General features: G+C 36.8%; 1 protein-coding gene across 1 annotated transcript in view; it reads left to right on the forward strand.

Annotated features, from left to right (window-relative positions):
* Positions 1-27,268, forward strand: part of ADAMTS6 (ADAM metallopeptidase with thrombospondin type 1 motif 6) — a 278,064-nt gene that overhangs the window by 8,415 nt on the left and 242,381 nt on the right. Inside the window, exons 3-6 of the mRNA XM_027520428.1 lie at positions 8,164-8,332; positions 14,779-14,990; positions 15,425-15,508; positions 16,012-16,157. Of these exons, the coding sequence (XP_027376229.1) occupies positions 8,164-8,332; positions 14,779-14,990; positions 15,425-15,508; positions 16,012-16,157 (611 nt within the window). The remainder of the gene's footprint in view (positions 1-8,163; positions 8,333-14,778; positions 14,991-15,424; positions 15,509-16,011; positions 16,158-27,268) is intronic.

Raw genomic sequence — 27,268 nt, forward strand, 5'->3', positions numbered from 1 at the left:
GTTAGGTCCATACCATTTCTGTCCTCTATCGAGCCCATCTTTGCATGAAATATTCTCTTGGTATCTCTAATTTTCTTGAAGAGATCTCTAGTCTTTCCCATTCTGTTGTTTTCCTCTATTTCTTTGCATTGATTGCTGAGGAAGGCTTTCTTATCTCTCCTTGCTATTCTTTGGAACTCTGCATTCAAATGGGAATATCTTTCCTTTTGTCCTTTGCTTTTCACTTCTCTTCTTTTCATAGCTATTTCTAAGGCCTCCTCAGACAGCCATTTTGCTTTTTTTGCATTGTTTTCCATGGGGATGGTCTTGATCCCTGTCTCCTGTACCGTGTCACGAACCCCCGTCCATAGTTCATCAGGCACTCTGTCTATCAGATCTAGTTCCTTAAATCTGTTTCTCACTTCCACTTATAATCATAAGGGATTTGATTTAGGTCATACCTGAGTGGCCTAATTGTTTTCCCTACTTTCTTCAATTTCACTCTGAATTTGGCAATATGGAGTTCATGATCTGAGCCACAGTCAGCTCCCGGTCTTGGTTTTGCTGACTGTATAGAGCTTCTCCATCTTTGGCTGCAAAGAATATAATCAATCTGATTTCAGTGTTGACCATCTGTTGATGTCCATGTGTAGAGTCTTCTCTTGTGTTGTTGGAAGAGGGTGTTTGCTATGACCAGTGTGTTCTCTTGGCAAAACTATATTAGCCTTTGCCCTGCTTCATTCTATACTCCAAGGCCAAATTTGCCTGTTACTCCAGGTGTTTCTTGACTTCCTACTTTTGCATTGCTAATGCTGCTAAGTCACTTCAGTCATGTCCGACTCTGTGCAACCCCTTTAGACAGCAGCTCACCAGGCTCCTCTGTCCCTGGGATTCTCCAGGCAAGAACACTGGAGTGGGTTGCCATTTCCTTCTCCAATGCATAAAAGGGAAAAGTGAAAGTGAAGTCGCTCAGTTGTGTCGGACCTTTAGCGACCCCATGGACTGCAGCCTACCAGGCTCCTCTGTCTGTCGGATTTTCCAGGCGAGAGTACTGGAGTGGGGTGCCGTTGCCTTTTCCGTTTTGCATTGCAGTCCCCTATAATGAAAAGGACATCTTTTTTGTGTGTTATTTCTAAAAGGTGTTGTAGGTCTTCATAGAACCGTTCAATTTCAGCTTCTTCAGCATTACTGGTTGGGGCATAGGCTTGGATCACCATGATATTGAATGGTTTGCCTTGGAAATGAACAGAGATCATTCTGTCATTTTTGAGATTGCATCCAAGTACTGCATTTCGGACTCTTTGGTTGACCATGATGGCTACTCCATTTCTTCTAAGGTATTCCTTCCCACATAGTTAGAAAAGACCAACAACCCCATTAGACTTTCTGTTCATTTAGTTATGTTCACAACTGCCTGTCTACATTTTTCAATATTAATTCGTCCATTCGTCAAATGATTATAAGTACTTATCATGTATGAGGCACTGTTCTAGGTGATAGGAGTACAACAGTGAGCAAAACAAGACTCCATATAATCATATAGCTTGCATTCTAGTGGAGGAGATGCACAATTAAGTAAATAAGAATCATAGTATGTTGGATAGTGATAAGTTCTAAGGTAGAAAAATTATTTACTAAAGACCTTAAAAGGAGTAGGAAAAGGAATGATGACATCTGAAGGATAAGATTTCCAGGTGGAGATCTTCAAATACAAAAGTCTGATTTGAGAGTGTTTGAGGAACACCAAGATTACCATGGCTAGACCTAAGTGAGAGAGAGCAAGATTAATGGAAGGTGAAGTTAGAAAGAGAACTGGGGGCAGATGTTAGGTTTTAGAGAACACAGTAAGGAAAGAATCAGTGATGATTCCAAGCTTGGGGCCTGAGCAACTAGAATATATTAATGCTGTGCTATGCTATGCTGTCACTTCAGTCGTGTCCAACTCTGTGTGACCCCATAGACGGCAGCCCACCAGGCTCCCCCGTCCCTGGGATTCTCCAGGCAAGAACACTGGAGTGGGTTGCCATTTCCTTCTCCAGTGCATGAAAGTGAAAAGTGAAAGTGAAGTTGCTCAGTCGTGTCCGACTCTTAGCGACCCCATGGATTGCAGCCTAACAGGCTCCTCTGTCCATGGAATTTTCCAAGCAAGAGTACTGGAGTGGGTGCCATTGCCTTCTCAGGAATATATTAATAGCAGCCAGCAATGAGATGAGAAAGATGTAGGTATTAATTGAGATGGAAAGGCTGTAGTAGTAGTAGGTTGGGGGATTTTATATATCATAATTTCACATGTTGAACTTGAGATACTATATAGGATGCTAGATATACAAGCCTGGAGTTCAGGAGAGAGATGGGAGTTGTGAACTTATTTTGGGAGTCATCTGTCTGTCTATATGTCTGTATCTGTATCTGTCTTTATATATGGCATTTAAAGCCAGGAGGTAATATGAACTTGCTTTGAGAGAGTATATATAGAATAAATTAGAAGTCTAAGGATTGAGCCTTTGGGTGCTCCAATAGGTTAGGGAGATCAGAAAGATGTGGAGGGGACATCTAAGAACAGTGGAGCAAGAAACCTGAAGAAAAACCAGGAAAATATCCTGGAAGCTAATAGAGGGAAGTATTTAAAGGGAAAAATGCTGCTGAGTCAAAATAAGACTAAAGACCAATAATTGAATTTATCAATGGCTTCTCTCCTAGATCTCCCTCCAGAGGGATTCAGGGCACATACACAAATACAAATATTAAGAACCAATGATATAAGATATATTGAAGTCAACAATTATTCAGGAATGGTATTGCAGTGAGTGACAATGATCCAGAAGCTAAGGTCTTTGAGGGGTGATGAAAGTGACTTTGGGTCAGTAGTTGGCAGCTACTACTTGCAGAGGGAAAAGGTGATGGTATGGGATTTGAAGGGTATGGAATTTTTTTTTTTTTTTTGAGAACAGGGAGATAATTGCTTAGAAATGGCATTGAGTACAAGAAATCTTAATCCTCCCTCCAGGTCCAATAGGAGGCATGTAGGAGAGAAAGTAGCCACCATTCCAGAAGATTACAGGGACGGAAAAATGTTATTTAGGGAGATTCAGGCTTTTGTTTGAACATGATGAAATGAACATTCACAGATGAGGCAGAGGGTGTATATCAATTATATGTAATTGACCTTGAGTTTGAGAGGATATAGTCAGTGTTTTAAATGGTGAAGGGGGAAGTAGAAGATGAGATCACAAAATGTAATGTACCTAACCATACGGGGAATGGAATCCAGAGAATGAGTCTTGGGGTTTTTGGAGGGACTGGCATGTCAGGGAAAGGAGGACTCCATCATCTGACCTACAGCAGATGATCCTTTCCCCTTACCCTCCCTCTATCCACAGAGCTCCTTCTCAGATACTCTGTGTATGCTTCTGTCCTGTTGTCTCTGCATTTGCCATTCCCACTGTCTGGCTCTTTCCTAAGCTATCTGGCATACTCCTTCACTTTATTCGGGTTTCTGTTCAGATATCACCTTACAGAGGATGTTCCTGACCATCTGAAATAGTTTGTACAATTCTCTCTGTCCTCTGATTACTTTCTGTCCTCTTACTGCTTTATTTCTCTTCTTGACATATCTTGCTACCTGATTCATCATTTATTTATACAATGAATAAACAACTTTTTTTCTAGTTTTTCCCTAAAGAATATAAGCTTCATGAAAGGGCAAAACTCTTTTTTCATTTTTGTACTCCTACCATCTAGAATAGTACCTGTCATGTGATAGGCTCTCAAAGCATACTTTTTAAATAAATAGATGAAGTTAGAAGCAACCCTCAGAGACTAATGGAATTATAATATGGTGACTAAGAGTTCAGCTTCCAAAGATAGTTGAGTGAATTTGTTACTGAACTTTGCTCAATATAATTTTCTTATCTGCCAAATAGTAGTACATACTTTATAGAGATTAAGATTAAATGGGATAATGTGTATAAACAGTTTACAGACTACCTAACACATCAGATCTCTGGATTTTCTTCCAGGACCTTTACCTTCTTGAAATTAGAGATTTTATTTACCGGGTTTCTGACTATTTTTCTCCAGCAGCCTGAGTTTCTTGTTTTTGACATCTGCCCACAGTCTAGCACCTACTGTAGACCCTGCTTCCTCCACTTCATGCTTATCAAAATATCTTATATAAGCCCTCCCTTCTGCATGCACCCTCTTTTCTTCAGGAGACTTGCTCAGTTTGTTATTGCTTTGTTAATCTTCTTGGTAAAGTAATTCATAATCAGATATTAGGGTTTGTTAGTAGCCTACTCTATTATCCTGTCAGTTGTTATTATTTACCTGCTAAGTTGTGTCTGACTCTTTTGCAACCCCATGGGCTATAGAGGGCCAATCTCCTCTATTCATGAGATTTCTCAAGTAAGAATACTGGAGTTGGTTGCCATTTCCTTCTTCATGAGTTCTTCCTAACCCAAGGATTGAGCCCACATCTCTTACATTGGTAGGCAGATTTTTTACCACTGAGCCACCAGCGAAGCATTCCTGTCAGTATTTCTATTTAATTTAGGGATTGATATCCTTAAGTAAAGCCAACAATAGTGAAAATAATGTGAAGTGACTAGGCTGCTTTTTTGTTTTTTTTGCATTCTTTTTTTTATTGTTGTTCAGTCACAAGTTGTATCTGACTCTTGGTGACCCCTGTGGTTTGCAGCATACCAGGCTCCCCTGTCCTTCACTATTTCTTGAAGTTTGGTCAAATTCCTATCCATTGAGTCAGTGATGCTATCTAACCATCTCATTCTCTGCTACCCCCTTTTCCTTCTGCCCTCAATCTTTCCCAGCATCAGAGTGTTTCCAATGAGTAGGCTCTTCATATCAGGTGGCCAAAGTATTAGCTCTTCAGCTTCAGCCTCAGTCCTTCCAATGAATATTCATGGTTGATTTCCTTTAGGATTGACTGGTTTTATTTCCTCACAGTCCAAAGGACTCTCAAGAGTCTTCTCAAGCACAATTTGAAAGCATCAGATCTTTGGCACTAAACCTTATTTATATTCCAACTCTCACATCCATACATGACTACTGGTAAAACCATAGCTTTGATTGTATGGACCTTTGTCGGCAAAGTGATATCTCTGTTTTTAATATGCTGTCTACGTTTGTCATAGCTTTCCTTCCAAGGAACAAGTGCCTTTTAATTTCATGACTGCAGTCACTATCCACAGTGATTTTGGAGCCCAAGAAAATAAAATCTGTTGCTGTTTCCACTATTCCCCTTCTATTTGCCATGAAGTGATGTGACTGGATGCCATGATGTTAGTTTTTTGAATGTTGAGTTTTAAGTTAGCTTTTTCACTTGCCTCTCCTCTTTCATCCTCATTGAGAGGCTCTTTAGTTCATCTTCACTCTCCGCCATTACTGTGGTATCATCTGCATATCTGACGTTGTTGATATTTTTCCTGGCAATCTTGATTCCAGCTTGTGAGTCTGGAATGCTGTATTCTGCGTAGAAGTTAAAGAAGCAGGGTGACAATATACAACCTTGATGTACTCGTTTCCCTATTTGGAACCAGTCCGTTGTTCCATGTCTGGTAATAACTGTTGCTTCTTGACCTGCATACAGATTTCTTAGAAGACGGGTAAGATAGTCCGGTATTCCTATCTCTTTAAGAATTTCCACAGTTTGTTGTGATCCACACAATTAAAAGCTTCAGTGTAGTCGATAAAGCAGAAGTAGATGTTTTTCTGGAATTCCCTTGTGTTCTCAATGATCTAACAAATGTTGCCAATTTAATCTTTGGTTTCTCTGTCTTTTCTAAACCCAGTTTGTACATCTGGAAGTTCTTAGTTCACATGCTCCTAAAGCCTAGCTTGAAGGATTTTGAGCATAACCTTGCTAGCATGTAAAATGAGTACAGTTGTATGATAGTTTGAACATTCTTTGTCATTGCCTTTTTTTGGGACTGGAATGAAAACTGAGCATTTCCAGTTCTGTGGCCACTGCTGAGTTTTCCAGATTTGCTGGGATATTGAGTGAAGCATTTTAACAGCATCATCTTTTAGGATTTGAAATAGCTCAGCTGGAATCCCATCACCTTACTAGCTTTGTTTGTAGTAACGCTTCTTAAGGCCCATTTAACTTCACACTCCAGGTTGTCTGGCTCTAGGTGAGTGACCACATACCATCATAATTATCTGGGTCATTAAGACCTTTTTTTGTTATTCTGTGTATTCTTGCCATCTCTTCTTAGCCTGTTCTGCTTCTGTTAGGTCCTTACCATTTCTGTCCTTATCATGCCCATCCTTGCATGAAATGCTCCCTTGTTGTCTCCAGGTTTTTTGAAGAGATATCTAGTCTCTCTCATTCTGTTTTCCTCTGTTTTTTTGCACTGTTCATTTAAGAAGGCCTTCTTATCTCTCCTTGCTCTTCTCTGAAACTACATTCAGTTGGGTATATCATTCCCTTTCTCACTTGCTCTTTTCTTCTCTTCTTTAACTCATTTCTTTTAGCTCATTTCATGTAGGTGACAGCCAACTTCATCTATTAATTAGAGTATCTCTGATTATGTCTCATTTTTCTCTTCAAACATGTGGTACTTAGCATGAATTTCCCTAAACAGAATCATAGAGGTTTAGATTCAAAGGGATCTTAGAGATTATCTGCACCAGAGGTTTTTAGTTTTTTTCTTTTTCTTTTTAAAGCAGCAAAATTCTTTTCTCAAATGAAATGTTATGTGAAAATATATAGATTAATAAAAGCGCAGCTGATTCTTAAGCCTAGCAATCCAAGCCATGTAGGTCTACCTTTGTTGTCTGTGGCAATCTCCTGAAGGCACTTCCATGGAACCCTTAGGGCTCCCTAGAGTGCTGTTTTAAAAGCACTAATTTACAGCAACCCTTTCATTTTTCCAGCTGAGGAAATATGCTCAGAGTTTGTGTTTTATCCAAAGTTACAGGGTAAATTAGTTGGATTAAGAATAGTCCTTACATGTTCCATTCTTAGGAAAACACTGTTAGACAAAGCTGGAAGTTCTTATTTCTGATGCAGATAACTTACTATCTCATTTCTTTTAATCAGCTATTTTTTTAATATATAGATGACATATGGAACACTTTCTTTGCCTGTAACTTATACAAGAAACCCTTTTCCAGAGTTTAAGAGATGGGGATTGGACAGATAAGAAGTGGCCCAATCTCTGTTTAAGAGAGCAAATAGTATGCTTGGGAAAAGACAACATGGAGTTGAAAAGTTAAAAATTGATTCAATACTTGAGATGTAGCAATGCAGTGTTGAATTAATTAAACATAAATGATACCAATAGCAAGCTCTCTCGGAGTTCAGAAGAGCATGAAGCTACTCCATTTGGGCTCAAAGATGTTTTAAAGCTCCTTCACTTACCTCTGTCTAATATTGGACAGGTTCTTAACCTCTGAACCTAGTACTTCATCTGCAAAATGGAGATGTATGGCATGTATATGAATTAAGGACATATATATTGGTGTAACATAGAGCTTTAAATGTGAGAAGTGTATCACAATACAAGTTTATTTCTCCCGTATATGTGTCTAGACTGGACAGCTTTCCATGAGGTCACTTAGGGACCCAAGTTCTTTTTTGGCTTCTACTTTTCCTAGGTTTTCTCTGAGAGAGTGGAGAATTCCAGTGGAGACACCCTTAGGGGCTTGGCCTGAAAGTTGTATGTGCTCTGCCTATTTTCTGTTGGTCACAATTCGACTATAAAGCTGTACCTAAGCACATATGATTTAGTTAAGTTGTGTGCACAATTTGGAAAGTAAATAAGTCTTAATGAACATATAGACCTGGAGAAGGAAATGACAACTCACACCACTATTCTTGCCTGGAAAATCCCATGGGCAGAGGAGCCTGGCAGGCTATAGTCCATGGGGTTGTAAAGAGTCAGACACAACTGAGTGACTGAGCATGCACCACACGAACATACAGAGATCTCTACTACCTCACATTGTTATTGGGAAGATTGGAGGGAATAATTTATTTTTTATGCTTAGTACAAGGCAAAGCATGTAAAGGTATTTAAGCATCTTTTTTAAAGAATAGCAAAATTCATGTGTTTTAGCCTCCTTTTTGGAGAGGTATCACCTTATTTTTGACTCTTGGCAATAGTAGTAATTAATATTTAAAATGATTCTTCTTGTTAAATTCTTTGCTTCTCTTTCTTTTAGCATGGTGTTATTGCTACAGAAGATGAAGAATATTTTATTGAACCATTAAAGAATACCACAGAGGATTCCAAACATTTTAGTTATGAAAATGGCCATCCTCATGTCATTTACAAAAAGTCTACCCTTCAGCAAAGGCATCTATATGATCACTCCCATTGTGGGGTCTCGGGTGAGTGTGTGGCTTTTAGAAAGTATACTCTTGTATTGCCACTTTCTTTTGGCATATATGGTAAGATTAATAATAAAAAATAAATAGGAATTTGAGTAATTAGAATTATAATATCCAGAGTCTACTTAAAAGATGTCACCTGTCAATAATTTCAAGTCAATTTTGGAAGCTCTTTAAGAAGTCTGTAAAATACAAGTCTGTGTAAAAGTTGGTATTTTTTTTTCTCTGAAAGTGTTAGTTGCTCAGTCATGTCCATCTCTTTGCAACCCCATGGACTATATAGCCCATCAGGCTTCTCTGTCCATGGAATTCTCCAGGTAAGAGAACTGGGGTGCGTAGCCATTCCCTTCTCTAGGGGATCTTCCTGATTCAGGGATTAAAGCCTGGGTCTCTTGCATTGCAGGCAGATTCTTAACCATCTGAGCCACTAGAGAAACCTATTTCTTTGAAGGGGAAACCTTATTTTTTCCAGATAATAGTTACAGCTTTCATACACAGGTATTCTGTAGTACTCTTTGCTGTCTGGTTTGCCTGATATAAGAATCTAAACACTTGAATAAAACTTGAAGAGACTTAACGGTAGTATTCAAAGATAATGTTAGTTCAGGTAATATGGAGATACATAAGAGAGACAACAAACCTAGACTTCACTGGTCAAAAAAGGCTTCATGGAGGAAATGAATTTTAAGCTGAGGGAGTAATGGGTAGAGTGTTCTATATAAAAGGAATAACATTTACAAAGGTTCTGAACCGAAAGAGAAGACATCACATTCCTGAAACTGACAGTTGATGTAACTGGATATTAGAATATGGATTGGAGAGAAGGGGTGAGATTCATAGTGGTTTGGGGTGAGTGGTTGTGAGAGGTGAAACTGTAAGAAGTGGCCTGGTCACAAAGGGCTTGTAAACTTTGTTGAAGAGTTTGTTTATCTTAAGTGTAGTGCTATCCCACTGAAAGGTTCAGTGAAAATCAGATGATTAGATTTGGGTTTTAAAAAGCTTACTCTGGCAGCCTTATGGAGACTGAATTGGGCAGAAGAGAAAGATTAGAGGTAAGGAGTTAGGAGGCTGTTTAGTCTAAAGATTAGGAACTTAGAGAAATAGAGGATATAGTATAATATAGTAGAAAGAACACGGGCTGTGGCATATTTGTGGACAAATTATCCAACCTTCTGAGTACTCCTCTCAGCAAACATTAGTTACTCAGTCCAGTGGCAGCAGCCATCATTATTACTGGGATGACCTTTGAGACACTATATTAAAAAAAAAAGTAGATTTATTCCATGTGGTTCTGGTAGCTAGAAGTAGGAGCAGAGTATTTCAGAGACAGCTTTCAGCTTAAAACAAAGAAGAGTTCACCAACCAGTAAATTTAGTAAAATGTGGAATGTGTTCAACAGGTAGATTTGTAAAAGTGGAATAGTTTACCTTGTGAATTAGTGAATGTATAACCCTGTTTCTTCTCTGTATCCTTCATAGGCTCTTTTTCTTCTGTTTCAAGTACAAGTTTTCTTTGGAGTTCTTTCCTCAGCTTACTGTTCTCATTCTCCATGCTCTCTTCCTGAGTGATTTCTGAGGCTTTTAATTGTGGGAGATTCTTACTGGTGAAGAATAATTGGTCCTAAAAAAGATCACTTAAAGTGAATCTACCTGAGAGATGAAATAGAACATCATAGTAAATAATTTTAAAAAGTTTGATTTGTCTTTGGATTGAATAATGAAACTAAACAGTATGGAAATCGTTTATTTATCTTATAGTTAACAAAATTTAGGCTAGAAGTGACAACCTTATATAAATTCTTTAAAAAGCAGGATTCAAATATTTAGCTGTTTATTGTGATATAATTTTCCCACCATTTTTTCCTTAACATGACATTCTCCACATCATGATTGTAAAGATAACCTTTGCAAAAACATTTAAAGATTTCATATTCTGAAAAGTATCTCTTAACTTTTTGAGATTCAAATTATCGACTTTTACAGTGCCTATTTTGTTACTAATTGGTGTTTACCAGGAAGATTCTTATTTTTCAATGGTTTAGACATGAATCAGGCAATTCTATTTTTATCACCGTCATAAAATTCTGTCCTCTTGTAAGAAGATTTTTATATTGTATAATCTCTTTCCCTAGATTACGGAAATTGTTTCCTAAATGGTCTTTGCTTTTAATGCATCCTTTCATTAGCCATTTCTGCTACCTCTAACACTGGTCCATTTAGTTTGAACCCTCATTATCTCTTGCTTAGACCATTGTAATTTCCATCTAGTCTTCCTATCTCCAGGTTTGTCCATTTCTGTCTTTTGTCAGGTTGTCTCCTAATTCTGGCTTACACACCTTCCCACTGGCATCCCAGTAGTGGGAGTATAGTAGTACTAGTAGTTCCCTAAATTCCATGAATATATCACTAGATATTATTAGGGAAAAAAGAATTTTATATTTAATAAGTTTGAGAAATGTCTGGTTAAGAACTACTGATTTTAATTTTGATACTATGGTATAGTTCAGTATAGTAAAGTGAGATATGCATTTACAGGTATACACTGCCTGTTATCAGGAACTCAAGTTTATATTAATATATATAAAAACTGTTGACAGTGGGTGTATTTACCTCAAATTAAAATACGAATTTTCCCATTATAGTTAGATTTACTGTTGATTAAAAAACTTCTGATGGAGCTCAAAAGGAGCTCAGAGTGGCCCTGCTCCCTGCACTTTGTCACCATGTCTCACCAAATTTAGAAATCAAGGACTTTCTGCTCACAGCCAGGTGAAGGGACACCAGATCTGTCAAGATCAAGAAAAATAAGGATAATGCAAAGTTTAAAGTTCGATGTAGCAGATACCTTTATACCTTCATCTTCACAGACAAAGAGAAAGCGAAGAAGCAGTCCTTGCCCCTAGGTTTGACAGTGAAGGAGCTAAAATGAACCACACACATTAATTTGAACTGTATTAAATTTTTAAAAATTAAAAAGGAAACTTTTTATGAAAGAAATGTCTGTTCTTTGTAGAAATTTTAGAAAATACAGCATGAAAAGAAAAAAAAAGAAGTTGCTGTTTTACCACTACCCAGAGATAACTGAATGTTCTTATAATCTATTCATACAGACATGTCTTTATACCTGCATTATCTACTTATATATAATATTAAATAAATATTCATCTGGCATACATGCACAAGACTATTCTCAGTGCTGGGATGCAGCAACAAATAAAGCAGAAAAAGTTCGTACTTCCTGGAACCTTACATTCTAGTGAGGAGAGTGTTACTCAGTTGTGTCCGACTCTTTGCCACTCTGTGGACTGTAGCGCACCAGGCTCTTTGTCCATGTAATTCTCCAGGCAAGAATACTGGAGTGGGTTGCCATTTCCTTCTCCAGAGGATCTCCTCCACCCAGGATTCAAAGCTAGGTCTCCTGTATTGCAGGCAGATTCTTTACCATCTGAGCCACCAGGGAAACCCAGTGAGGACAGACAGTTACTAAACAAGCATTTAAATAAACAAATAACTACATGGCCAACCATCAAGAAGTAGTGAGTAATGAAAAATAAAGCAGATCAATGAGATAATTTTGCATGGCTGTATATATTAAAAATGTTTAATATTGATCAAAAACTTAAAATTCTATTTTAGATGACGAAGAGATCTATGTATTTGGCTTTGGGGGTAAAGTTCTTCATTGTGCAATATACGTTTGTGGAAGAATGTTTTTTTTAACATTCTATACTCAATCCAAGATTAAACTGAGCAAGCCACATGTAATGAGTATCATTTGAAAAACTACTTATCTCTGTTTTGAAACAAAACAAGTCAGTTGTGTATTCTACTTCACATTAAAAAGGATGTTAATTACAGATCATTAAACTTAATGTTAAGCAGTCAATTGACAATTGTAAAATGTAGATAATGTTTTGTAATGATCTAATCACATGGGAGACACTTTAATCTTTAAATTTTACTCAGAATACATGCATGTTTATTACATGTATTTATCAGACTACAAATCTTTTGAGTATAAGGATTACATTTTTTCATTTATGAACATCGATCAAGGACATTATGAATATATATTACTGATGGAGCAGTAGCCAAGCAAACTTAACATTTAAAAATCCTAAAAGCTGAAAGCTGTGAAAATGATAATAACAACAGTTACCTTATACTAAACGCTATAAAATGAGAAACACTATTGCTAATGTTTATTTCGCCTAATTATGTCTAATTCTTTATATAATACTTTAAATAAAAATAAGGAGAAATTGAATGAGAAGTGAAAATGATAAAAATAATGGAAGTTCTGTCCTGTATTTAGACCTTTAAGCTGTCCAGCCAGAGGAAGAAGAAAACTAAGCATGATTTGAATGTATGAGTGGTTTCATGATCATAAAAGACTGAGCAAGAGAAATTGGAAGTAATATTAATGCAGAAAATATTTTGGCTGTCTCATATCGATATTACCACAAACCCAGTGGCTTAAGCAATATACATTTATTATCTTGCATTTTCTGTGGACCAGAAGTTTGTGTATGGATAGGTTATTTATTTAGCCTCAACCAGGGCTGGGTTCTCATCCAGAGTTTTTACTGGGGAAGAATTCACTTCCTCACTCCCATAGTTATTGGCAGCATTCAGTTCCTTGCTGTTATAAGACTGAAAGCTTTAGTTTTGGCTTGTTGTCTGCCAGAGTCCACCTGCAGTGCCTCAGCGTGTACAGTTTACCAACTTGGTTGGTTCCTTCCTGTAAGTCAGCACAGGAACAACTGTAGTAAGAGAGATGCTACAATATTTTATAATATAGCTATGTAGGCATACACATGTTTCTGTTAGAAGCTAGTCACAGTTCCAGCTCATACTCAAGGAAGGAGAGGAGGACACAGGAGGTTATGGGAACTACCTTAAGAGTGTCTGCCACGATGGACATAGAGGAATACTTACTGACTGTCTTGGGGATATGCTGTTGAATTGAGAAGTAGAATGTTTCTGTCTTTCTTGACCTTTTGACCTAGGAATAGACACTCATTTAATTTATTTGAGTTTCAGAGTATTTGACTGATGCTTCCTGTGGTTATTTCTCTTATTTCTTAAAATTTATAACTTCTCTCAACGTCCCTTTGAAAAAGGGAAAAGCTGAAAACAGAGAGTAATGCCGCTACTTTTTATCAAGTAAATTATATAGAGTACTCTAATTTTTCCTCACTGAATTTTTGAATAAGTGATGGTTAGAAGGATTTCCTGTTCAGTCTGACGATCGAAAAGTGGGGCATATAGGTACTTCCCTGGTGGTCCAGCTGTTAAGAATCTGCGTTTCTAAAGCAGGGGACACAGGTTTAATCCCTGGTCGGGGAACTAAGATTTCACATGCTGTGAGGCAACTAAAGCCTCAGTGAAGACCCAGCACAGCCAAAATAATAAAAAAAAAGAATGAATCTATAGTTAAAAGTTTTCCCTTAAAAAAAAAAGAAAATGTGTACAATGGATCTGTACTTGCTCAAGTTTACTAAATGAAGATGAATATAAGTTAGGCAAATGTTTACAAATGCCATAGTACTGAAAAGTTTCCTCTGTGCTGAAGGACCAAATATCTAGAAATCAAAAGAAAAGCTACAATCCACACTGAAATCTGGTTTAAAGTGAGTGATGCTGGAATCATTGTCTTTCAACTCTGATTCTAATCCCATTTACCTCTAGAGTTTGGAAAAGGAATTTATTGGATACTTTGTCAGGATAAAGAGTTCTAGACTGTGAAACTAAATGGAAAAGATAATTCATATCTTTTTAGAACTGAGATTTCTAGAGCGTTTGTTGTTGTTGTTCAGTCAGTAAGTCATGTCTGACTCTTTGCAACCCCATGAACTGCAGCACACCAGGCTTCCCTGTCCTTCACTGTCTCCCTGAGTTTGCTCAAACTCATGTCCATTGAGTCAGGGTCTTTATCTAGAGCAGTAAAATTGCTCTAATAAAATAGTTTAATAAAAGCATCTTATTTTAAAATAAATTCTTGCAAAGCATTTTAGAAATAGATTTTTGCAATATTAATATTCTTCATCAGAAGTGTCTTAGGCTGTTCAGAAAGTTAATGCTTAATAGTTGCTTTTTAAACAACTTGAAATGACGGTTTAAAGTATAGATTTTAAATTTAAAAGTATTATGACATAATCATTCACTGGAAAAATGTGAACTGATTATTTGAAGATTCCTTTTTTAAAGTTAACTATTAGATTTATTTTGTTCAACAGTTTAATGTTATTAATTTTTTCAGGTAAGATTATTTTGAAAAATTTGAAGAGTTTAATTTTTTCATTACTGCATTTCCTCATCCCCTTCCCTCACTTTGAAAAATCTTAATATGTTAGAGAGTTTGAGAAGCATGTCTGCATGAAAGTAGGTTAATAAGTAGGTTAAATTAGTTAACCTATGTGAACTATGTAATTGTTTTTATTGTAGACCTCCTAAGAAGTGGCAAACCTTGGTGGTTGAATGACACATCTGCTTTTCCTTCTTCACTACCAATTAATGGCACACATATCCACCAGAGACAGAAGAGATCAGTAAGCATTGAGCGGTTTGTGGAGACACTAGTAGTGGCAGACAAAATGATGGTGGGCTACCATGGCCGCAAAGACATTGAACATTACATTTTGAGTGTGATGAATATTGTAAGTTTGATCCCTCTATATAATTTTTTAACTTAATAATTTGTTGTGATTTTTGACTAAGGTCATGGATTTTTATTGCGAAATAATTTTGAGAACTAGCTCATCGAAAGTTAGAATTGATCTATTAGTGTTTCAGTTCTATGGAAGATAAATTTGAAGGTTACTTTATTGTTCATTTAGATTGACTCACCCTCTTAATTACTATGTTGTAGTTCATCTTTAGAAGAAAATTTTTCTTAAAGTAGATTTGTATAACAAACCTTTTACTAAGATATCTTGAGGGTAGAATTCTAAGTGACATGAGATAAAAGAATACCTTTTTATACACACAGTGGTTAATTTGATGAAAAATTGTTCTACCACTCTAAAAAATTGAACAATCACTTTGTGATTTTTGTCTGACTTTGTGTCTTTTCTTATTTTCTGGAGGTCAGGTTGCCAAACTTTACCGTGATTCCAGCCTAGGAAACGTTGTGAATATTATAGTGGCACGTTTAATTGTTCTCACAGAAGATCAGGTAAGAATGAGTTAGTTTATAAGTCTAAAACTCTTAACAGAGTGTAGACATATTAAAAAGTATACTTTATTATTGCTACTCTTAGAAAGTTCTAGCTGAATATGACTTACAGCTCTAAGCACTTAATATTTTAAGCAAATTTGAAATAGTTTACAAGAGTATACCTCTTATGTACAAGATGTATATATGTGTGTGTGAGCTATATGTTTCAGTATAAAGATGAGCATTTGCATGGCAGACCTTATAAGAGTGGTTTTGGTTGGTTTTGTAGGCTGATAATCACATATATTCACATTATCTTTAAAGTTGAAACTGGAAAGAATAGCTGTTCAATAATACATTAAATTAATTCTAGGCCAGATATGACAGAGATGAAAATTGGCAAGAGGTTATTCCTAGAAACCACTATGTCTAATTATAGTCCCACTTTAGTCTTCAAAAGTTTTAACAACTGACCTTAGTAATTTGTTTGGAACATTTCTGGTATGCATGTTGTATTGCAGCCAAACTTGGAGATAAACCACCATGCAGACAAGTCCCTCGATAGCTTCTGTAAATGGCAGAAATCCATTCTCTCCCACCAAAGTGATGGAAACACCATTCCAGAAAATGGGATTGCCCACCACGATAATGCAGTTCTTATTACTAGGTATGGTTTGTTGAAAGTATTTTACCTTTGATTGTTGTGTTTGATATTGTAACTATATTTGGTTCTGTCTAAAGCCTCATTCAGGTAATGAGTGTAGAGAAAGCAAAATGGTGGCTTTATTATTTACCACTGAGAAAGAATATATTACACTGTTATTGTGTTTGCATTAAATGAACCAAATAAGAGAAAAGAAAAGATTTAGAGTTGACTTAGAAATTTAGTAAATATCTTTCTTCTATTAAGGTCTGTTCATAAAGTTTAACTGGAAACGCATACATATTTTGTTAATTGAACAAAATACTTGCTAAAGCAAAATTGAAAAGTATGAGAAAAATCTGTCTTAAACATAAAAGTGGGTCATTACTCTTGTTTATAAAATATACTAATTATTCTTACCTCCAGATTGTTAAAAGGGAAGACATCAGTAGTTACGCACTATATTTAGATGAATCCTTATTTAATTGAACATTTTAATTAAGAGATACATAAAGAAGCATATTTGCTATACTGTATGTTGAGTTGCTTGTCTTTCAGGCAGAATTATTACTTGATGATAATGAATTCATATATTTCTTTCCAGTTTTATAAACCTATATTCAGATCCACGTTATTGCTTAGTCTTCAACAAAAATTCTGTGAAGTAGATATTGTTATTATTTTTCTCATGTAAGAAACAAGGAAACCAGTTCAAAATATTTAAGTAAAAGAGAAGGGCTCAAGTCCAGGATCCTATCTTTGTTTATACTTGGCTGTCTGTCTTAGTTTTGTAATACTTTGATTATGGTTGGTTAGAACCATACTTAAATCAACTAAAGATGCTTTTCTTTGATCTCTTATTAGTATTTAAAAATGAAAACAAAACAAGTTATAACAAATAGACAAATAAGCAAAATGGAAGCATTATTCTATCTTGGCAAGTGAATTACTTTTTTTTTTTTAATTTGCAAGGCTGTATTTAACATAAACATCATCTGTGGTATGTCCACAGACTCCACATTAGACTCTCTAGGTGGGTGGTAAGAAGTATGTAGGATCAGAACTGTGAGGCCCAGTATGATAATGTGACTTTGCTGCTGCTGCTAAGTCACTTCAGTCATGTCCAACTCTGTGCGACCCCACAGACGGCAGCCTACCAGGCTCCCCAGTCCTTGGGATTCTCCAGGCAAGAACACTGGAGTGGGTTGCCATTTCCTTCTCTAATGCATGAAAGTGAAAAGTGAAAGTGAAGTCGCTCAGTCGTATCCGACTCTTAGCTACCCCATGGACTGCAGCCTACCAGGCTCCTCCATCCATGGGATTTTCCAGGCAAGAGTACTGGAGTGGGGTGCCATTGCCTTCTCTGACTTTAGTTTTTTGAAAAATATGCCTGTTAATAGAGTTGTCAAGTTTCTGATTTCACCTTTTTTTATGCTTACAATTGACTTCATCTACCTCACATTGTAAACCAAAAAATTCTTTTATGATATGCTTGCTGAATAAAACCAACATTTTAAAGTTCTTTGTTCATATATGTTGACTCATCAGGCTGATAAATTCTTCAATTCTTCAGAGTCTTATGGTCTGGTATGATTCCCAAATATATTTGAAGAGTTAAAAATATACTAGGAATTGTGCAAATATATAAACTTTTATATAAAGGTATATATGATATGATTAGTTTCTATGAAATCACTAGAGGAGGAATATATCTATGTTTAGCAGAATGATCACAGATACTTGCATTGGTATCTGTACTCATAGTACTTATATTTATAAAATGCTACCTCTCCCCAAAAAGCTCCTGATGATTCATATTTTTGTTATTGTATCTGTGCTGGGTTTTCAGCATTTTGAAAAATCTATTTATTTATTTACTTGACTGTGCCACACTGCATGGCTTGCAGGATCTTAGTTCCCCTACCAGAGGGTTGAACCTTGGCCCCTCCACAGTGAAAGGACAAAGTCCTAACCACTGAACTGCCAAGGAATTCTTGGATTTTTAACTTTTCCATCAAATGACAGGAGTTATACTAAGAGTGCAAAATTATAAGTGTTCAAGTAGGAAAATACATCTGGGCAGTTAGCCACCCTATCTTTACACTGGCTACAGCATTCAACTGTGTGATTTATTACTCTGAATTGGCCCAGATATTTTTGCGATCCTCTGCAGAACTCTTCTTTGCTTCTATAAGCTACTTTGAGTGCCTGTTTGATGTCTGAGATTTGAACACAAAATTTTCTTTTAAAATTTTCCTCCTAATGTTCAAAAAGCACTAAAAATGATCTCAGGACTTTAAAGGTCAATACTACAAAGAATTCATATATCATATCATTTTAGATGGATTTCATAATGGAGGTTAGGAAAATGCCCTTTAGGACTGCATAGAATACCTTTTTGATTTGTTACTAAGGTCTCAAAATAACTTTCACCTTAATTAAAAATCTGTAATTATCTTTATTAGGGCCACAGAGTGGCTTATATAAATGAGTTTCTGAATATTATTTAGGTTTTTATTGGTTGGAAGTTTTACCAATTCTTGACTCTTTCTTGTATATTTTTGATTTGTGAAATTGAATATATGTTTATATCATAGTACCACTTTTATTAAAAGTAATTATGACACTTCCATAGATGATTTTATATTAACTTTGAAAATTGCTTCATGTAACTCATTTGTTGACATGTTCAAGATTGTGATTCCACCATTTGGAGGTAAGATCGTGATTTATGCTTGCTCGAAATATCAGCTCACTAGGGAGAATGTATAATGTGTTCATCGAGAATTCAATTTTGTTCTAGGGATTTAAATGTTTTAATCAGAAAAACATTTGGAACCTAGTTATACAGGTATAATAGTTACTTTTGGAAAAAAGTATAAAAACTAAAAATGTTATCTCCTCTTATCAAATGATATTTTACTGATATAAATTTAAAGCAAGGCACTGTACAAAGCTCTCAGACTACCATAAGCAGACAGAAAAAAATTGAAAAATGAAATTTTGTTGTTTTATCTGGTATCAGCAGTATTGAATTAATTAGATGGCTGGATGGCATCACCGACTCAATGGACGTGAGTCTGAGTGAACTTTGGGAGTTGGTGATGGACAGGGAGGCCTGGTGTGCTGCAAATTCATGGGATTGCAAAGAGTTGGACACCAGTGAGCCACTGAACTGAACTGAACTGAAAGAGCATATTAAAAATGATTAATATGTACATATATTTTAAAATGTTCATATACATTTTTGTGTGTGTAAGCATATGTGTATATATAATATATAGTGAAAGTTGTTATACCTCAACTAGCTTTAGCTAACATTTTTTAAAAAAAAACTGAAGCTGAGAATTCCTTGGCTGTCTAGTGGTTAGCGGGGCTTCCCGATAATACTAGTGATAAAGAACCTGCCTGCCAATGTAGGAGACGCAGGAGATGCGGGTTTGATCCATGGGTTGGGAAGATCCCCTGGAGGAGGGCATGGCAACCCACTCCAGTATTGTTGCCTAGAGAATATCATGTATAGATCACAAATTGTCAAACATGACTGAAGCAACTTAGCATGCGTGCACCAGTGGTTAGGTTTTGGTCTTTTCACTGCCAGGGCCTTGGTTCAATCCCTTGTGAAAGAACTAAGATTCCACAAGCCGTGAAGCATGTCCAAAAAGGAACAAGAAAAATTTAGGTATAATTGACAAGCAAAATTACGTATATCTAAAGTGTACAATGTGGTGATTTGACATACATATACATTATGAGCTGATATATATATTTGTGGATATATATATATATCTCCATTGTTGAAAGTGAGATATTAAAATTCCTACTAGTATTGCATTGCTGCCTATTTCTACCTTCTGATCTTCCAATATTTGCTTAATATGTTAAGGTCCTCTGATTTTGGAGTACGTATATATTTCCAGTTAAATGCTCTTGATGAATTGATCCCTTTATCATTATATCATGACCTTCTTTGTCTCTTTTTTAGCTTCTGACTTAAAAAGTGTTTTGTCTGAGTTTATCTTTTCTCTTTACATGAAATATCTTTTATATGTTTTTTCTTCCCTTCGCTTTCAGTCTGTAGGTATCCTTAAAGCTAAATCATTTCTAGCTCTGGAGAAGGCCCAGCAGTGTAGTCTTCATGCAGCTTCATCAGTTGAGGTTAGCATTGGTGAAGATTGCAGGAGTCCCCAATGGTCAAGACCCCTGCAGCAGCAACAAAGGCTGCTGGAGACCAGCTGATCTCTTTTTCTCTCACAGGGCATATCATTGTGCAAGGGATTCCTCTTGGTACTGGGTCTGGCTTGGAAGAGCCTACACCAGTGCTGGTGTCTGATGTGTGGGCACCTGTGGACCAGTCATAGAGCTGGGGACTGGAAAGATAGTGCTTGCAGAGTGACAGCGGCTCTGGGGTTGGTGTGCTGGCTATACCACAACAGCAGTGATATAGAGTTGTAGATGTGTGTGAATTAGCCATGTAGATGGAGTCTGAAGCATGGCACTTAGAGAGCAGTGATGGCATTTGGGTCCAGGTGCTGGCTAGCTGGAAGTGACAGTGCCTCCAAGTCTTAAGATGTGGTCATATGTGCACCAGTGGCAGACCTGGAGTCTGGTGCATGGGTACCACAAAGTGGCCCTAGATCCAGGTCTGGCATATGGGAACAAGGAGAGCAACTAGACGCTGTAGTGTCTGGGATATGCTCAGGGTCGGGGAGAGCTGGAAGTTCTTTTCCCAGGCCAGAATAATAGTGACTCTTACTTGGGGTAAGCACAGTGACATCTCCTTCCCCAAGATCTGTGACAGCAATAACTTAATTACTTGGATGGTAAAAACTGCCAGTCTCTTCGAGAGCAGCTGTTGTGAGGGCTCTTCAGTCTTGTGGCTGATAGTTTCCACCTTTCCTCTTTGTTCCTAGTTGCCTTTAGACGTCTTCAGTAAGCTGATCTCCCCAGTGATCCTTTCTATGCTGCTGCTGTTGCTGCTAAGTCGCTTCAGTCATATCCGACTCTGTGTGACCACATAGACGGCAGCCCACCAGGCTCCCCTGTCCCTGGGAATCTCCAGGCAAGAACACTGGAGTGGGTTGCCATTTCCTTCTCCAATGCATGAAAGTGAAAAGTGAAAGTGAACTCGCTCAGTTATGTCCAACTCTTGGTGACCCCATGGACTGCAGCCTACCAGGCTCCTCTGTCCATGGGATTTTCCAGGCAGTAGTACTGGAGTGGGGTGCCATTGCCTTCTCCCCTTTCTATGCAGTTACCCTTTATTTTTTGCCCTATTAATGTTACTGTGAAGGTGAAAGAAAGTGAAGTCGCTCAGTCGGGTCCGACTCTTTGCGACCCCGCGGACTGTAGCCTATCAGGCTTCTCTGTCCATGGGATTTTCCAGGCAAGAGTGCTGGAGTGGATTGCCATTTCCTTCTCCAGGGGATCTTCCCAACCCAGGAATCTAACCTGGGTCTCCCACATTGCAGGCAGATGCTTTACTGTCTGAGCCACCATCAAGACATGTTACTATAGTTTCTTAATTGGACTTAGACTCAAGCCCTTTCAGGACCATTTTCATTTGTGGATTGCTATCTAATTGTTTTCTGTTGGGTGATGAAGGTTGATATTTCCTACTTCACCATCTTGCTGATATTACTCTCCTTGCTTTATTCAATCTTAATATTATGCCCCATCAAAGAGCAGTTTCATGTCACTTTCTGAACTGATATACTTGCATTGATTACTTCTCTATGGTATATCAACTACCTGACATTTTAGTTTTGAATACCAGAGTTAGTGCCATCATGTATAAATTTGTCAAAATATAACCATGTGGTGCTTTTTTGAATAATGGTAGATTATTGAAACTTACCTTCCATTTTTGTGATCTGTTTTTAGTTAAAATAGTAGTAACTTAAATAGCTTGCTTCTGTAGGCTAGATCTGTTTGGATTATCTGACAGTTATTAGTGCTCATCTAAATCAACCTGATGTTTATTAACTCTTTCAAAATAATTGAGTATGACATGATATAATTAGTTCAAGAAGTGATTAATAGTTTGCGCCTGATACTCTAGAAACAGAATTTAAGAAGATAACATAGAACTGTGTGTACACTTAAAATGTTACACTTGCTACAAAAATTTTAGATAATCCTTATTGGTATCAAAAAATTGTTAATTAATGTTATTTAGGAGTAAAACTCTACAATTTGACAAATTTTTAAAAAATTATTTATATTTCTACATGAAGTCAGGAAATATCCACCATAAATTTAAAGTCAAGTCAATTTTTAAATTTATCTTGAGTCAAAGACATGCAAGAAATCTGTTTATAGTCTGAAAATAAGTAGAAAATTTAGTGACATAAGTGTACTTGCATCATTGTTTTGGGCAAATTAACATGACTAATGCATATATTTCATAGTTTTCTCCCCTAAACATGCATCAGAATCATATTTTGCATCTGTAAGATATTATATAACGGTATATATTTTGAATAGGTATTATAATCTAAGTACTTCCCTTTTGGTAACGGCTTTATTGAAATAGTACTTCATAGACCATATAGTTTACCCATTTAAAGTATATGATTCAGTAGTCTTAGTATATTCACAGGGTTGTACAACCATCACATAATTTTAGAACATTTTCCCCATTCCCTTCATCCTCCCCACCCAAGCTCCAGCCTGAGGCAAGTGGTAATTTACTTCAGCTTTGTTTATTATAAACTTTTCATATAAAGGGAATCATACAGTGTATAGTATAGATGGTGACTGCAGCTATGAAATTAAAAGATGCTTGCTCCTAGGAAGAAAAGTTATGACCAACCTAGACAGCATATTAAAAAGCAGAGAGATTACTTTGCCAACAAAGGTCCGCTATGGTTTTCTAGTAGTCATGTATGGTTGTGAGAGTTGGACTATAAAGAAAGCTGGGTGCTGAAGAATTGATGTGTTTGAATTGTGCTGTTGGAGAAGACTCTTGAGAGTCCCTTGAACTGCAAGGAGATCCAACCGGTCCATCCTAAAGGAAATTAGTCCTGAATATTCATTTGAAGGACTGATGCTGAAGCTGAAGCTCCAATCCATTGGCCACCTGATTAGAAGAACTGACTCATTGGAAAAGACCCTGATGCTGGGAAAGATTGAAGGCAGGAAAAGAAGGGGACAACAGGATGAGATCGTTGGATAGCATCACTGACTCAACGGACATGAGTTTGAACAAGCTCCGGGAGTTGGTGATGGACAGGGAGGCTAGATGTACTGCAGTCCGTGGAGTCACAAAGAGTTGGACACTACTGAGTGACTGAACTGAACTGACAGTGTATAGTCTTTTGTGACTGGCATAAATAAAACTTTCATAGTACACATAGAGTGGACATTTGATACACAGACATTAACATTTGGGGTGGAAATTCTGTGGGTTAGCTATGGAGCCCACATGTTTAATATTCACTATTTTAAATTACCATTGTTAGCGTGAGGAGAATGCAGTGCTAGTACTTGGCCTATTTTTAAACTAGCATAATAAGCCTAGTCATACCATTCAGTATTTTTGCTTTTTAAAATAAATAACCACAGTTACTGGAATCCACCTGCCAAAGCAGGAGACGCAGGTTTGAAAATTGGGTTGGGAAGATCACCTGGAGTAGGAAGTGGCAACCCACTTCAGTATTCTTGCCTGGAAAATTCCATGGACTGAGGAGCCTGGCAGGCTACAGTTCATGGGGTTGCAAAGTGTTGGACACAGCTGAGCGACTGAATAACTCTTTTACTTTGCATAGTGTTTTCAAGGTTCATCTGATAGTAGCACACACCAGGACTTTTTTCCTATTATCTTAAATTCTTGGAAAATTCAAGGTACAGCTCTTTTAAAAGTGTCTCTGTCAATAGGCTTTTCTTCAAAATATATACTTTCTTTTCAATTTTTCATTAATGAAAGGCACATGATATATAAATACTACTCAAAGTACAGATGCAAAAATTATACACCAAGTGACATAATTTAGTCTTTAATTAAAATCAGCATATTTATCCTCTTAAGGGATCATGACTATTTGCTTTGATGCTGCTGGGTTTTAAAGGGATTAGAATTTCCAGAGTCAACTAATGTTTTCAGGTGGGAGATTAAAAATAGCTATAAAATGGTTTCTTGCTAAAACTTGGCCTGTAGCATACAGGTTTAAATAAATTAAAAAAAAAATTAAAGACTTTGAGAATTATATATCGACTTTTTGATTATATATTAAAAACAGAGGAAAGGGAAATTAAATGTGGTACCTTAATATTTATTTGGTATTCATTTATGGATTTTTTAATCCTTAAGGAAATGCCAGTTAAATTTTTTATGAAGTATTGTTAAGCTTTTAAGAATATGCCGTGTTTACAGGCAAAAAAGGAATCTTGATTTCAGGTTGTGGGTATATTGATTTTTTTATTTTGACATTTGAAGTATATGTTATTCTCTTACCACCCTGGCTCTACCACTCTTAGCTGTCCTGCCGCCTACCTTTCTTCTTCCTTTTTCAGGTTTTGTTTGTTTTTTTTTGGTCTTTTTCTTTTTTTCTTTATCCCTGGCTTGTTTGTCCCTTATGTTGATGTATTTACCTAGGTTCAGTTTCCATTCGATTTGAGGATTATGACACACTTGTGTGACCCTAATTTTTGTGCAATCTGGGACACTTTAAGAGTAAAAGAGGGTACCATTGACAGTTTCGGCCAAATAATAGGCACAAACTAGTACCAGGTAAACAAGATTATGGTCATCCCAGACGTTATGTATGTTTGCTTGTTAAACTTTGGTTAAAAAATGAAAATAAGAAGATACTTTTTCTTCAGTCCATGAAGATTAAATAACATGCAATTTAGTAAATTGTCTTTGTATACATCTTGCCTAAAACTGTGTTTTATTTATAATGGGCATCACTAAATAGTTAAATCTAAGAAGGATATGTTATAATCAACACTTTAATAGTAAGTACATTTTTATGTTGTTTGTATGGATGTATTTATGCACTTTTTTATTGTGTGCCAAATACTTGGTGCTTTACAGAATTATATTTAATCATTTAAACTTCTCAATAACTGCATGAGATAGGTTCTATCATTATCTCTATTTTATAGATGAGGAAGCTGAGGCATGGAGAAGTTAAATGATTGGCAAGCTCACACATTAGTTAGAAGACCCAGAAGTAAACCAGGTAGTTTGGTTCCAGAGTACTTTTAGAGGAATTACAAGGGTATTCAACAAAAATTAATATGGAGATACTTTACTAATATTGGTGCCCGTGGTAGGCAGTCTTCTAAGATGGTCCCCAGCTATCTCTGCCTCCTGATGTTCATAACTTTGTGCAATCAGCTTCTCTTGGATTTGAGCTGGACCTTGTGATATCTTAATAATGAGACTTCTTCCCACTTATAGCCAGGGTATATTTCTCCATTTCTTTAGGTCTTTAATTTCTCAAGAATGTTTTGTGGTTTTCAGTGTTTTCACACCTCTTGTCCTTTTTTGATGTTATTGTAAATGATACTGTTTTTTAAAATCCACTTATTGTTCGTCACCAGTATATTCACTTTCACTTTCAGTATATTAAAATGCAGTTGATTTTTGTAACCATGCTAAGTTTATTGCTTTAAGTGAAAGTTGCTCAGTCATGTCCGACTCTTTGCAACCCCATAGACTAGACAGTCCATGGAATTCTCCAGGCCAGAATACTGGAGTGGGTAGCCATTCCCTTCTCCAGAGAATCTTTCCAACCCAGGGATCGAACCCAGGTCTCCAGCATTGCAGGCAGATTCTTTACCAGCTGAGCCACAAGGGAAGCCCTTATTACTTTAAGTAGCTTGGTTCTTTTTTTTTTTTTAAGATTCCAGTGGTATTTTCTACAAATATGATAATGATTTTTGAGATTAGAGATATTTTTACTTTTCTCTTAATCATGAAAGATTATTTTTTTATTGCCTGCTTCACTGACTGTCCTCTCCAGTACAGTGTGGAATAAAGCTGGCTGTATTGCAGTGCCAGTTGTCTTGCTGTATCTCATTGTGTGCACTGTCGCTGAACCTATGGTAGGCAAGGCGTGATCTGAGAGACTTGAAGAAAATTCGAGGAGCTGTAGGAACTGCAGACACGTTTATTCTCTTCTGGCTGACACAGCAGCCATAACAGTGTTCTCTCCTGGCTGACAGAGCAGCCATATCAGTCAGTAGACAGGCTGTCTTCTCTTGTTGCTGACCCAGTGGACACAGTCGTGATGCAGCAGTAATGCTGCCGCTTTTTAGGTAGAGCCCATATAACAGAAGTAGCCTGTGTCCGAGGGAGTACCTTGTGAGGCTTATGCTCAGTGCTATAAATGGTCTCAGCTGTTACATAGTCATTATTTACAAAACATGGAGCGTGAGAGCCTAAACATGCCATCTTGGCTAGTTTGCTGTCTCCCCACAGTGGCAAAAGCAGACATCATTGTCTTGTTCCTTCCTGATCTTAGTGGGAAAGTTTTTCATCTTTCATTATTGTGATGTTAGTTGTAGGGTTATTGTAAATGCCCTTCAGTCAGGCTAGCAAAGTTCTCTTCTATACCTACTTCTCTGAGAGTTTTTATCAGGAATGGATATTGGATTTTGTTAAATGCCTTTTCTGCATCTATTGAGATGATTATATATATGATTTTTCATTCTTTAGCTTAATACAGTGAATTGCACTGATTGGTTTAGAACATTATATCAACTTAAGTTTCTGAGATAAGCCCAATTTGGTTGTGATGTATGTTATTTTTTTAGTATACCATTAGATAAGATTTACCAAAATTTTATTTATAGTTTTTTGCATCTATATGCAAAATGGGCTTCCCACGTGGTATGACAGATGGGCTTCCCAAGTGGCTCAGTGGTAAAACAGCAACCCATTCTAGTATTCTTGCCTGAAGAATCCCATGGACAGAGGAGCCTGCCGGGTTATAGTCCATAGTGTTGCAAAGAGTTGGACACAACTGAAGTGACTTTGCACGCACACATGCATGTTTGAGGGATATTGTCCTGTAGTGTTTGTTAATAATGTCTTTATCTGGTTTTGGTATTAAGAGGGTAATGTTGACCTCGCAGTGTGAGTTAGAGAACATTGTTTCCTTTTCAATTTTCTGGAAAAAACTCAC

This window comes from Bos indicus x Bos taurus, chromosome 20, assembly GCF_003369695.1.
Source record: "Bos indicus x Bos taurus breed Angus x Brahman F1 hybrid chromosome 20, Bos_hybrid_MaternalHap_v2.0, whole genome shotgun sequence".
NCBI lineage: Eukaryota > Metazoa > Chordata > Mammalia > Artiodactyla > Bovidae > Bos > Bos indicus x Bos taurus.